Source organism: Lutra lutra, chromosome 16, assembly GCF_902655055.1.
Source record: "Lutra lutra chromosome 16, mLutLut1.2, whole genome shotgun sequence".
Classification (NCBI taxonomy): domain Eukaryota; kingdom Metazoa; phylum Chordata; class Mammalia; order Carnivora; family Mustelidae; genus Lutra; species Lutra lutra.
In genome coordinates this window covers 41495114-41508829 of record NC_062293.1, presented here as the reverse complement: position 1 = coordinate 41508829, position 13716 = coordinate 41495114, and the positions used below count along the sequence as shown (strand labels likewise).

Below are 13716 nucleotides of genomic sequence, written 5' to 3'. Positions count from 1 at the left end.
CCCATTAGTAGATATTCTCCATTCTCTTTTCTCTCTAGCTCCTGTCAGGTAACAGATACAGTTTTTTTAAATGAACTTGCTTTTTTCTTTGCAGAATCCAAGAAAACAGGGGCCTGAGACTCAAGGCAGTACAGCGGAGTTAATAACAGGGCTTGTCCAGCTGGTCCCTCAGTCTCACATGCCAGAGATTGCTCAGGAAGCAATGGAGGTGAGGGGAGATGAATTCTAGGCTCTTGAAGGAAAGGTGGTAACTATGTACATTCTTCATGTTTCCTTTATGTGTGGTTTCTATGAGTGATAGAAGTCATTTCTGGACATCTCTTTGTCAGAGATGGCATTTCTATCTAACAATGGAATGTTTGTGTCTATATGCTGTTCTATGAACTCTGTGGAGAAAGAAGGGGTTTACTTTGTTTATATCTCATGTGGCAGAAACATTGTGCAAATTCTGATAATATAAAACCTCAAAATTTTTTGATTGCAGTTGACTTTTTGGAGTTTTAAAAATATATATTGAATTTTAAATAGGGATCTAATTCACATACCATAAAGTTTACTCTTTTAAAGTGTACAGTTCAGGGGCACCTGGGTGGCTCTGCCTTCGGCTCAGGTCATGATCTCAGGGTCCTGGGATCGAGCCCCGCATCGGGCTCTCTGCTCAGCAGGGAGCCTGCTTCCCCCTCTCTCTCTGCCTGCCTCTCTGCCTACTTGTGATCTCTCTCTGTGTCAAATAAATAAATAAAATCTTAAAAAAAAAAGTGTACAGTTCAGGGTTTTTCAGTATATTCACAAGGTTGTGCAACTATCACTGTCTAACCCTGAAACATTTTGTCACCCCATAATGAAACCCTGCCATTCTCCATTTCTTTCCACCCCGGCCACTGGCCAACACTAATCTATTTTCTGTCTTTGTAGATTGGTTTATTGTAGCCAATTCATATAAATGGGATCATAAAATATGTGGCTTTTGTTTCTGGCTTCTTTCATTTAACATGTTTTCAAGGTTCATCCATATTGTAGCATGTAACAATACTTGGTTGTTTTTTGTTGCCAAATAATATTCTAGTGCATGCATATATGACATTTTGTTTATTCATCTGTTGATGGACATTTAGTATTGTTTCTGTTTTTTTGGCTATTATGAATAATACTGCTAGGAAAATTTGTATAAAAGTTTTTGTGTGGATGTATTTCTTAGGTATATATATCTACCAGTGGAATTGGTGGGTCTTAAGTTAGCTGTCTAACTTTTAAAATGACCAACCTGTTTTCCAAAGTGACTGTATCCTTTTCTCTTCCCATCAGCAGTGTATGTGGGTTCTATTTCTCCATTCTTGCCAACACTTGTCATTGTCTGTCTGTTGGGTTATAGCCATCCTTGTGGGTGTGAATACGGTTGACTTAAAAAAAATTTTTATATTGATTGCTAAATATAGGTTTATGAAATTTTAGAAATATAGTGTTATAAAATTTAAATCAATTTTATTGAGGTATAATTTACATATAATAGAAATCATAGAAGATTTAGAATATTTCTAGTCACCCTGGGATGTTCTCCTGTATCTTGTGCCCCAACTCCCTGTCTCAAAATACCACTGGTCTGATTCCTATCATAAATTAGTTTTGCCAGTTCTGAAGGTTCATATGAATGAAATCTTAGACTATGTATGTCTTTTCATCTGGCCTCCTTTACTCACAAGTTTTTGAGCTTCATCTGGCCTCCTTTACTCACAAGTTTTTGAGCTTCATCCATGATATTACATATGTTAATTCCTTTTTTTTTATTGTTGATAAGTATTCTGTTAATTAAATCACAGTTTATTCACCTGTTAGTAGTTAGTTAGGTGAACATATCTATCATTGTTGAAAGTTGTCTCATGTTCCTTTGTACTCCCTTTGTTCCTCTCTTCTTCCTGCCTTGCTCCCTTGCTTCCTCTACAACCATCAATCTGCTTTCTGTTATTGCAGGCTAACTTGCATTTTATATAAGTGGAATTATAAAGTGTACTCTTTGTGTCTGTCTTCTTTAATTCTGCATACTTATTAATTCATCTATGTTACTGCACATATATTGCTGTATAGTGTTCCATTTTGTGGCCATAGCACAATTTGTTGATCCATTTACTTGTTTAGATGTTTGTGTTGTTTCTAGTTTTTGGTTATTACAAATAAAACTAGGAACGTGTATGTACAGATTTGTACATATGTCTACACATATGCTTTCATTTCTCTTGGGTGAATACTGAAGAGTGCAAAAATCTTACTATGTGACCTTTAGGAGAGACACAGCTTAAATATAAAGACACTGTGGGGTCGATAATTCAAGGATATTTCAACCACACAAACATGTACTCAGGAAAGCTGGAGTAATACACAAATACAGAGTTTAAAGCAGGAAGCACTACTGGAGATGAAGTGGGACATCTCATTATTACAAAGGTGCCCAGTCTACCGAGAAAATGAAACTCTGTATGAACTTTAAAAACAAAGCTTAAAATAAATAAAAATACATGAAGTAAAAGTATAGACAAGTCCAGTTTTAGTGGCATACTTGAGCATACTTTTCTCAAGGTCTGGTAGAATAAACAAGCCAAAAAAAAAAAATAGAATAGACAATTTGAACAACGTGTTTATCAGATAGCAACTATTTGACATACATAGAACATTGCACTCAGCGAATACTTTCTTTTCAAGTATGCATGGAACATTCAGTATATCCTCAGCATTAAGTAAGTTTCAACAAATTCTACAAGATTGAAATCATTCAGAATTTTTTTGCGACAACAGTGTAATTAAACTAGAAGTCAGTAATAAAAAGCTATATGAAATAAATGATTATATCATGTTTTTATTCATACAGTGGTAAATTAGTACAACCACTGTTAAAAGTTGTTTTGCGATATCTACAAAGTAAACGTATGACCTAGCAATTCTTTTCTTAGGTACATATCCAATAGAAATGCAAATGTGTGTTTACCAAAAGAAACATACAAAAAAATATTAATAGTAGTATAATTTGTAATAGCACTCATTCCCCCCCAAAAAAGACTAGAAACAACTCAAGTACAGTAGTAGATAAATAATTTTGGTTGTATTTATTCCATTGACTAAAACAGTGAAAAAAGAATGAGCTGCTACTGCTAAATGCAGAGCATGGATCAATCAGTATCACAAGTGTAATGTTCAGTGAGAACAGCCAGACACAAAAGAGAACATACTATATGATTCCCTTTATATAAATAACAAACAGGTAGCAATAATCTATGGTGGTAGAAGTCAGTTCAGTGGCTACCTTTGTCAAGCACTAATGATTAAGGGAATATGAAAAGGGCTTCTAGGCAGACAGTGTTGATCTGGTTAATGGTTACATGGAGTTATGTACATCTGTAAAAATTCTTTGAGCTATATACTTAAAAGATACGCTACTTTATTGTTTGTACTATGTATTGCATTTTACCAAAAATGTTTTAGAATTCATTGTTTCACTTATTGCTTTTGTGTACTGTTCAACCTATAAATTGCATTCTTTTTGCAAGGCTGTTTGACAGTATTTAGCAGAAATTGGGGAAATACCCCCTTTTTTTGTCCAAATAATTCCATTCCTGTAATTTTTTTTCATCCTGTGAATACAATTCTGAAGGGAAAGGCACACACACATGCGCGCACACATACATGCGTGCACACACACATGCTTATTGCTCTGACTTATAATGAGAGAATAGTAGAGAATTCAGAATATTCACTAGTAAGAAAACAGGTTAATATTTAGTGATAGAAGGATATTTCAACTTGGTGAATTAAACATCCTTTAATACATGCAGATCACAGGGCACCTGAGCGGCTCATTTGGTTAAGCATTTGCCTTTGGCTCAGGTCATGATCCTAGTCCTGGGATTGAGTCCCACATTGGGCTCCTTGCTCATTGGGGAGCCTGCTTCTCCTTCTCCCTCTGCCTGCTGCTCCCCCTGCTTGTACTTGCTCTGTCTCGCTATCTCTTTCTCTCTGTCAGATGAATAAATGAAATCTTCGAAAAAACCCCATGCAGATTACGTGGCAGTATGAAAGAATGTTTATGAAATGTCAAATGACTATACTGTGTTTGCAGCTTTATTAAAATATATGTGAAGGGGCACCTGGGTGGCTCAGTTGGTTAAGTGACTGCCTTCGGCTCCCATCATGATCCTGGAGTCCCAGGATCATGTCCCGCATCGCGCTCCCAGCCCAGTGGGGAGTCTGCCTCTCCCTCTGACTCTCCGCTCTCGAGCTCTCTCTCTCAAATAAATAAATAAAACCTTAAAAAATATATGTGGAAAATAAATGGAAGGTAACATAACAAGGAAAGCAATCATATTAAGGCAGGGAAAAGGCAAACACATTGTCTTTATGTTAAAAAAGTGTTTCTTCAAACATAACTATAGAGAATTTGCTACTTAAAGGTAAATTGTACTGTTTTATGCAATAGTGACAATTGAATATAAGTTTGTGTTGTTTTCTCCTTGGGATGAGAGCTACCAACTATAATTTTTGAAGATTCTCACAATGAATTGAAGTTTTCATGATATATTAAAAGTAATTACAATAAAAGTGTTTGAAATAAGATAATACAGGTCTGGTCTTTATATCATTTGTAAGGTTTAGCATTATAAAGTGGTCTAAGTTTAGACATTTACATATCTTTTCCTAATGTAAGGCAGATTATCAGTGCAAATATTAGCATTTTATGCACTTGATTTACTGTTAAGAGAAGAAGAAATCAGTTCTCATTATTTGTTCCAAATAGCATTTTATTGGAGTTTTAATAAAAGGCTTTAAAGGGAAGTAAAGCATCACCAAATATATTGACCAAGGACCGAGAAGAATATGCACAGCTCAGCAGTGTCCTTCTGGGGCGTCACTGTGGAATTGGAGTTAGGATAGGGCAGGTTTCAGGGAAGAGTCTAGTTTTACACTTTTTACGTTGACGGTTTTAAATAGTGATTTTGCGTGTTTATATTTTAAGTAAATTATTTAATTCCTGTTAATGTTTTACAAACCAAATTCCAACTTCAATTCTGTTGTCAATTGGAATATTTTAGAATGAATAATCTGCTATGCAGTGAGAACCTGTTTTGCTCCCCTCTCTCTCGTTTTTGGAAATAATTGATCTTTAATGTTCCAAAAGAATTTGTGATGAGCATGATAACTTCTACTTTGTCTTTTGGGTTTGAAGTAAAATACTGTTGTGCGCACTAATTTTGGTGAGCTCTCCTTATTTAGGGATTAATTTTTTATTCTATTGGGTTCTTTGACACAGACAGAAATTAGTTTGTGTCTTAAATCAGTTTTTACATGTGTCTATTGCTCCTCCGAATCCATCAGTCATTTAACTGTATCCCTGTATGCCATTTAAAGTAGGAATGATAAGAATGAAAATTATTTGATTCTACATTTATTATTCCCTAGAGATTTGGGTTCTTCACAGTTTTTCTCTTTTGCTTTATAATGTGTGTTAGAGCTGCAATTAAATAACTGGATTTGTTAGCATTTATAAGATAAATACTCCAGTGTTCCATCTACCAAAAATCTTTTGGTTAACTCTTCTCTCTCCTTTTTAAAAAAATTCAGGCTCTGCTGGTTCTTCATCAGTTAGACAGCATTGATTTATGGAATCCTGATGCTCCGGTGGAAACATTCTGGGAAATTAGGTATATGTACTTTTATTTTTAAATTCAATTTAAAACTTTATTTTGTATTTATTTTTTGTGTTTAGATATTAACTCTCTAGTACTTGCTTTATTGTAAAACTTTGTTTATAGAGGTTTTACGATTTTGTATTTTATTATGCTAAATTTTATTACCCATCCGTAAGTACTGTTACTTGGTGTATTCTCTTCTGTCTCAGATTTCTTTGTAGTTACAACTGTTCTAAATTGTTGATTACAATTATAAGCTTAGAGTGTTAAAATTTTGTAATGTTAATAGTTTGTTTTTAAGATTATGGTCTTTTTATTAATTTCCCATGATACCAGTGATTGTGATAGGCGAATTAATGGTGAACATCTGCCGTAGTAGGTAAAAATATTTATAGAATTTTGTAGTTTATTTCCTGCTCATATCAATTATTATCTTTTAAAGATTTCAAAGGCAGCATATTGAGAAAAATGGGAATATGTAAGTTTCCGGTTTTGTCATTACCTATCCTCATAGAAGTAGGTGCACTAAGTCACCTGGCAGCTGAGTTAAATCCTACACATAGAAAGTGTTCTTTGATAGTAATGTAATATGAATCACATACGTGATTTAAAATTTTCTAGTTGCCACATTACAGAGAATAAACAGGTAATATTAATTTTAATAATATTTTAACCCCAGTACATATATCTAGAAGTTATTTTAATATGTAATCAGTATAAAAGTTATTGAGATGTTTTACATTATTTTTTCAATCAAGTCTTCAAATTTTGGTTGCATTTCACACTTACAGTACATCTCTGTTTGGGCAAGTTTTATTTCCTATGCTCAGTAGCCACATGTGGCTGACTAGTTGTTGCTGTGTTGGACATTGTGGCTGTAGAGTAGGGATCAGCAAATTTTTTCTCTAAAAGTTTGGGTTGTAAATATTGTAGGGTTGGTGGGCCAGATAGTCTCTGTCAGAACTATTCACTTCAGTTCCACTGTTAGAGCATGAAAGCAGCCAGAGACGATATGTAAGTGAATGGTATGGCCATGTTCCACTAACACTTTATTTACAAAAGCACGTAAGGACTGGATTTGGCCTATAGGCAGTTGTTTGCAGATCCCTGCTGTAGAGAACTGGGTTTATACACAGTCTTTGCCGTGCATGTCGTCTGTCATTTCTTCTTGAGTCTTGTGCAGAGATGGGACGTGTGGTTGAAACAATTGGGAGTTTGGGGGGTTAGAGGATTTAGAATTATTTGCTTTTTTTTTAAGTAGTCTGTAATGTAATGTAGACTTACTCACTTTGATTACCATGCTGTTAACATTTTGATAACCATTTCTCTAAAACAAATCCTAACTTCTCTAAACTTGTATCCGTTATGAGAGAATGTCATTCTTATGTACTGATTAGCTCTTTGTGTGTGAGGTTATTTATTGACGATACTGATAATGATGAACTTTATGTTTTTGCAGCTCTCAAATGCTTTTTTACATCTGCAAGAAATTAACTAGCCATCAAATGCTTAGTAGCACAGAAATTCTCAAATGGTTGCGGGAAATTTTGATCTGCAGGAATAAATTTCTTCTTAAAAATAAGGTAAGCAAAAGGACATCTTTAAAATTTAAGAATATTTGGGGTAATGAGAATAGATTAAGGAAATGTGTATTATCCAAATTAAGTCCTACTTTAGCTCTTCCTGCCTGCAGAGTCTTCAAGGGAAATACTTGTGCCAGAGGATGATGGATGACAAGTCAACATTTTATTTTTTTTTATTTTTTTTTTAATTTTTATTTATTTATTTATTTTTGATAGACAGAGATCACACGTAGGCAGAGAAGCAGGCAGAGAGAGAGGCGGAAGCAGGCTTCCCCGCTGAGCAGAGAGCCCGATGCGGGGCTCGATCCCAGGACCCTGGGATCATGACCTGAGCCGAAGGCAGAGGCTTTAACCCACTGAGCCACCCAGGCGCCCCCAAGTCAACATTTTAAAAATTATTCTGAGCCTTCGTCCTTTAAGTTGCAATCCTGATAAATTCTAGTTGAGTTAAGCAGGACTCTACAGGGTCGGTCTAGGAGGAGATGGGCTGCTATAATCAAATTAGGTTGAGAAACATAGTCCATCTTCAGTTTGTGCATAAGACTTGAATCTTATGGCTTAGGCTAGTCCAGAGAATGTTAATGTATCAAACTGAAGGGAAGAGGTTGAGGGTGTTTAACCTAAGTTTGTTTATATTCCTGTCATAACAGTTTCATCTCTTCAAATATCTGAGTATTCTTCTCTAGGGTTGAGTGAAAAGTTTTGATTTCTACTGTTAAAACATAGGGACAGGGTTTTAAGGGGTTGGAGAAGAGCCTTTCATTTCTTTTTAACATAAAGTTTCTATAGTCAGTTAAAATTTTTTTCTATTATGTCATAATTTTTGAGTACTTGATCCAATAAATTTTTATCCATTTCTAGAATCATAGCTACAAATAAACTTTAACGTATTAAAGACATGCTTTTCAGTGTACCATGCAGCTTGTTAAATTTTTTGTTTACAAATGGACTAATGGCGGGATGCCTGGGTGGCTCAGTTGGTTGGACAACTGCCTTCGGCCCAGGTCATGATCCTGGGAGTCCCGGGATCGAGTCCCGCATCGGGCTCCCAGCTCCATGGGGAGTCTGCTTCTCTCTCTGACCTTCTCCTCGCTCATGCTCTCTCTCACTGTCTCTCTCTCAAATAAATAAATAAAATCTTTAAAAAAAAAAAATGGACTAATGGTGAGTTGGTTTCTGGGTGGACTTGTCTGTGGTTTAATTTTCCAGAGTATAAGCATTAGTAACCCAGTAATCAATCTGGAGGAGTCCAGTCAGTAAAGTTACCCTTGCAGCATACTTGGCATACAAACCAGTGTTAATTACTGGTCCATAGAAACTTAATCTCAAAAGAGTCAACCTCCAATTATCCTGACATGGCACAGGATAAAATCTTCTGGGAGAAAATCTTTGTCATTTATCCTGAGAAGTACATTACATTTTTCATATGGTAGATTTACATTATTGATGTTTTACTTCTGTCTATGTTAGATCTAGAAATGTTAATTTTGCATTTCTATAATATGTTGTTTCTGATGCTTTGAAGGGTGAAAATTTGAGAGGAATTTCAAAGACATTGAACAAACATTACTTGTACCACTGGGTATCTAGTGTATAATCTCAAGGTGTAAGGGGTGGGAGTTGGGAATGGGAGGTTTTCCAGGATAGTCTCAAACAGGAAGACAGCTCATGTTATGTGTTTATTTTTCTTGGTTATCAGTGCTTCAGAAAGGCTTACTTATTTTTTTCTTTTTAGCAGGCAGATAGAAGTTCCTGTCACTTTCTGTTCCTTTATGGGGTAGGATGTGATGTTCCTTCCAGTGGAACTACTGGTCAGATGTCCATGAATCATGAAGAATTACTACCTTCTTGTACTCCTGGAGCCTCTCTTCGGAAGGGAAAAGGAAATTCATCCATGGTAAGCAGCTTCTTTTGTAGACCAAACCTTTTTTTTTTTTTTTTTTTTTTTTAATTTTTTAATGTATTTTTAACAGTAAAGATACTGTTAAAAACACTATTTCTGGCATTTAGTGTGCAGCTCTCAATCTAGAGAGTACATTCTTTAATCCTCATCAGTGGAGATGAGTTTGCTTTTTTCATGGGAGGGTCAGCAGTACGCATTCACAGCCTTGTTGTAGGTGGTTAGGTTAGTTTTCCTGATTGTTGCCATTGTGCACTCTGCAGGAATCTTGATTATATTGATATTCCACGGAAGATTTTGCTGGTCCACCTTACCAATGGCATTATATTGTTAGACTTGAAAGCCAAAGCTTTTTTATCCCTAATTTTCAGTATAACCTTCTGTTTAGGACAAAACAGCAATTAAGCAGTACAGGGTTTACTATTGTCTGTGTTAATGTGGAATTTATATTCATTTTGTAAATGAGGATTTCTTTTGGGAGTGTGTAATCCAGAACCAAGTATACCTTCCACAACAATATTTAGTTCTTGTTTGTGCCCTCGTTTTAGTCCTTGTTCCAGTATACTTTATTTCTTCCCTCCAGTAGGTAGATAGAATTTCTTATTACTTCCTTTGTCACTTATAATTGAGTTGGAAGTGCATTGCATTTTTCATTCAGTAGAGTTATGCTCTGGGGGCTTTTTTTGTGTTTGTGTTGGCTTAATCTGCATTCCTAGAATCTGGAATAGGATAATACCTATTTGATTTGAAATTGGACAAGTAGTATCGAGATGTTTGTCCAAATAATCTCATCTCTCATTCATACAAGATATTTAGGGATTTAAAAACTGCTGTCATGATTGCAGGAAAGCTTTTGTGGGGTATTGTATGCAGGCATACGTGGTACACAGTGCGTTGCATTGTTGGATTTTGTAAATAAAATTGCCTGGGTTGCCAACATAATGCCTCCCATCCCCACCATCCCAGGATAGTGCAGCAGGGTGCAGCGGCACCCCGCCGATCTGCCGACAGGCTCAGACGAAACTCGAAGTGGCCCTGTACATGTTCCTGTGGAGCCCTGACACTGAAGCTGTTCTGGTGGCCATGTCCTGTTTCCGCCACCTCTGCGAGGAAGCAGATATCCGATGTGGGGTGGATGAGGTGTCGGTGCACAACTTCTTGCCCAACTATAACACATTTATGGAATTTGCCTCTGTCAGCAATATGATGTCAACAGGTAAATGTGGATAATGTTCCCTCCCCCCAACTCTGTTTGCCTTGAGTCTTAAGAGATCTGATTGTGCTAGGAATGTAGGAACTACTTTGTAAACTTACAGGTTCATTCAAATAGCTAACCTGAAATCCTTTTCTATACAAGATAGGGTGAAAGTAAATAGCATTTGAAATTGTTGACTTCTCACCGAGGTTTTAATATGCAGTACATTTGTTTAAAAACTGGCAGTGTAAATTGCTGTTAGTTACAAATTTTAGAATTTATGGTGGCTGAACTATATATAGTGAAGTTTAAACACTGGCACTTAGTTGGAGCAAACATAGGTGGGAATAGCTATTTTATGCTGTGGACATTGTAGAGTCCAAGTTAATTACCTTTCCTGTGAAGCTGACAAAAGGAAGTGTTCATCTTTAACATTGGAAACATTCATTCCCCTCCTCCTCCTCTGCCTTATGGGTTGGGCTTGCCGGGTGCTCCCTTGGCAAGCAGGGCTGTAAGTGCAATAAGTTGATTTGCTGTTGTCTTTGCTTAGGAAGAGCAGCACTTCAGAAAAGAGTGATGGCACTACTAAGGCGCATTGAACATCCCACTGCAGGAAACACTGAGGTATGCCCTTAGCAACAGAAACAGCCCTCCCAGGCCCCCACCCTCAAATGTAGAAGCCTCATGTCATCTGTGTGTGACCAGAATAGCTTTTGAAGCATATCTAAGATATGTACCTATTACAAGTAGGATGTTAAAATATGTACCAAGTTTGTATACTATACATACACATATATGTATATATGTATATATATAACATCTACCTGCTGATTGCTTTTTAGTTCTAGGTTTAGAGTTGTTTTCAGTGGTAATTGCCTTCGTTTTAGGCTTGGGAAGATACACATGCAAAGTGGGAACAAGCTACAAAACTAATCCTCAACTACCCGAAAGCTAAAATGGAAGATGGCCAGGTGAGTTTGTAAAGTTGATTTTTGTCTTTTAATCCATCTGCTTAGACATATGTATTTCACTTCAATAATCTTTTGGGTCACTGTTAGTATAATGTGTGTCTAGTTGTCGTAAGACTGTTATGTAGTTGTGGTTCATCTAAAACTACACTATTATGGTAGCCACTAGTCATGTGTGGTTATTTAAATTTGAATGAAAATTTAAATTCATTAAAATTAAATACAGTTAAAATTCAGTTTCTCAGTCATAGAGCAGCCACATTTCAAGGACTCCTTAGCCACATGTGGCAATTTACTACTGTACTAGACAGCACAGATACTGCCATTTTTGCAGAAATACTGGCCAGCCCGAGAGATGATTTATGGTAGAGACGGTTCCTTTACCCTTTTTCCTTCTCTTTCTCCATCCAAGTATTTAATAGAATTTTCAGGAAAGGGATGACAAAGGTGGAGAAAATAAATTAAAATTCATACAATACATTTTACTATTTTGTTAGGTATTCTAATTAAAGGATCTGGTGGGCAGAAGATTGAACCCATAGGTTAAGTGAAATTTAAAAATTTGGACATTCCATTCAACTATTTTCATCTGTTACCCCAGAAATTAATAATTAATTGGCATTTGTGTCTAATTGATTTGTAATGGCCGTATATTGCTCTCATTATTTTATTTTATTTTTAAAAAGATTTCATTTATTTGTCAGAGAGAGAGAGAAAGAAAGAGCATAAGCAGGAGGCGTGGCAGGCAGAGGAAGAAGCAGGCTCCCTGCTGAATAGGGAACCCAATTTGGGAGTCAGTCCCAGAACCCAAGGATCATGACCTGAGCCAAAGGCAGATCCCTTAACCGACTGAACCATCCGGGCATCCCTATTCCTCTCATTATAATTAGGTGTTTCAGAAAAACTGGTTACCCTCCCGTTGCTTTTTTCTTGTCATGCTTAATTAGAACAAGGAAAAAAAATTATGTTTTTGTAAGCAAAAATATGTACCTAATGTCATTTGGAGAGGACATGTGGCCTTAGGATGAAAGCTTTTTGGGGGGGGGATAACTGTTTTATTGAGATACAATTTACATACCATTCAGTTCACTTATTTAAAATGTACTGTTACTTTCTGCCACCTTTCTGTGCCGCTTTAATGGTATGCATGAACATCCTGGCAGATGATTTCAAGAGCATCGACAGTGCTGAAAAGAGAGGCAGACTCAGGTTCTCATTAGGCAATGTTCACAGTCATCATCTGGTTTCTGACTGTGATGATGAAGCATGATTACGTGGTGAATTTGAAATCATTGATGATCACGGAGCTGGGAAGATTTGTTGTGAACCTCACAGGCAGGTGTTAAACAAGTGTGGAGTGATCAGTCCTAGATTTGATTTACAACTCAAAATCTAGAAGAACAGCAGAAAAATCTGCTCCCAACCTGCTAGCTTGGTTGCATTGTACTCATACCAACAACCTCAGCTGGCATCATGGACCATGAAGCAAGACAAAAACGAATTATATTCATGAAGTTGTACAACCATCACCCTAGTTTTAAAAAAAACCCCATACCCATGAGCTATCATCCCCTAATCTCCCTCCCTACCCCCCACCCCCCGCCCCCTGATGCTAGGGAACCACCAGTCTGCTTTTTGTAGTTTTGCCTGTTCTGGGCATTTCACCTAATATGACTTTTTTTTCACTTGGCATAATGTTTGCAAGGTTTGTTCATGTGAGTCAAAGCTTTTTAAAAGAAGTTTGATATTCTGGGTTGCTATATTAATCTATGACAAAAAATATATTAGTGGCTCTTAACGTATATGGTATTCTTGGGTTTGGACTTTATTTTTTTACTGGAATGTAACATACATATAAAAACTTGTATAAATCTAAGTGACAGTTCACAATAGTAGGAGGTGAACATACCTATGCAGCCAGCACCCACATCAAGAAATAAATCAACACTGGGGTACCTTCTGTGCCTCAGTCGGTTTAGCATCTGCCTTCACCTCAGATCATGATCCCAGTGTCCCGGGGTTGAGCCTCAAATTGGGCTCCCTGCTCAGCGGGGATCCTGCTTCTCCCTCTCCTTCTGCCCTTCCCCCTGCTCGTGTGCTCTCTTTCTCTTTCTCTGTCAAATAAATAAATAAAATCTTTAAAAGAAAATAAAAAAGAATAGATCATTACCAGCACAAGGAAGCCTTCATTGTGCTCCTCTTCCAATAACTGGCAACCCAAGAGTAACCATTTTGCTGACTACTACTAAATACAGTAGTTTTCTTGTTTGTAAACTTGATATAAATTGAGTGCTAGAGACACAGTATCTTATATCTGGCTTCTTTGACTCAATATTGTGAGACTCATCCACATTCTTCCATACCACTGTTGCTCATTCACTGTTACTGCTCTAGGTAT

The 13716-nt window shown here is 36.6% G+C and overlaps 1 protein-coding gene across 7 annotated transcripts in view; it reads left to right on the top strand.

Moving 5' to 3' along the window:
* Nucleotides 1-13716, top strand: part of NF1 (neurofibromin 1) — a 265097-nt gene that overhangs the window by 109791 nt on the left and 141590 nt on the right. For 6 of the 7 annotated variants that reach the window (XM_047705868.1, XM_047705870.1, XM_047705871.1 and 3 more), the window contains exons 14-20: nucleotides 95-208; nucleotides 5605-5684; nucleotides 7132-7255; nucleotides 8991-9152; nucleotides 10122-10371; nucleotides 10901-10974; nucleotides 11238-11321. In XM_047705868.1, the coding sequence (XP_047561824.1) occupies nucleotides 95-208; nucleotides 5605-5684; nucleotides 7132-7255; nucleotides 8991-9152; nucleotides 10122-10371; nucleotides 10901-10974; nucleotides 11238-11321 (888 nt within the window). The remainder of the gene's footprint in view (nucleotides 1-94; nucleotides 209-5604; nucleotides 5685-7131; nucleotides 7256-8990; nucleotides 9153-10121; nucleotides 10372-10900; nucleotides 10975-11237; nucleotides 11322-13716) is intronic. The other variant, XM_047705866.1, reaches the window with a different exon arrangement.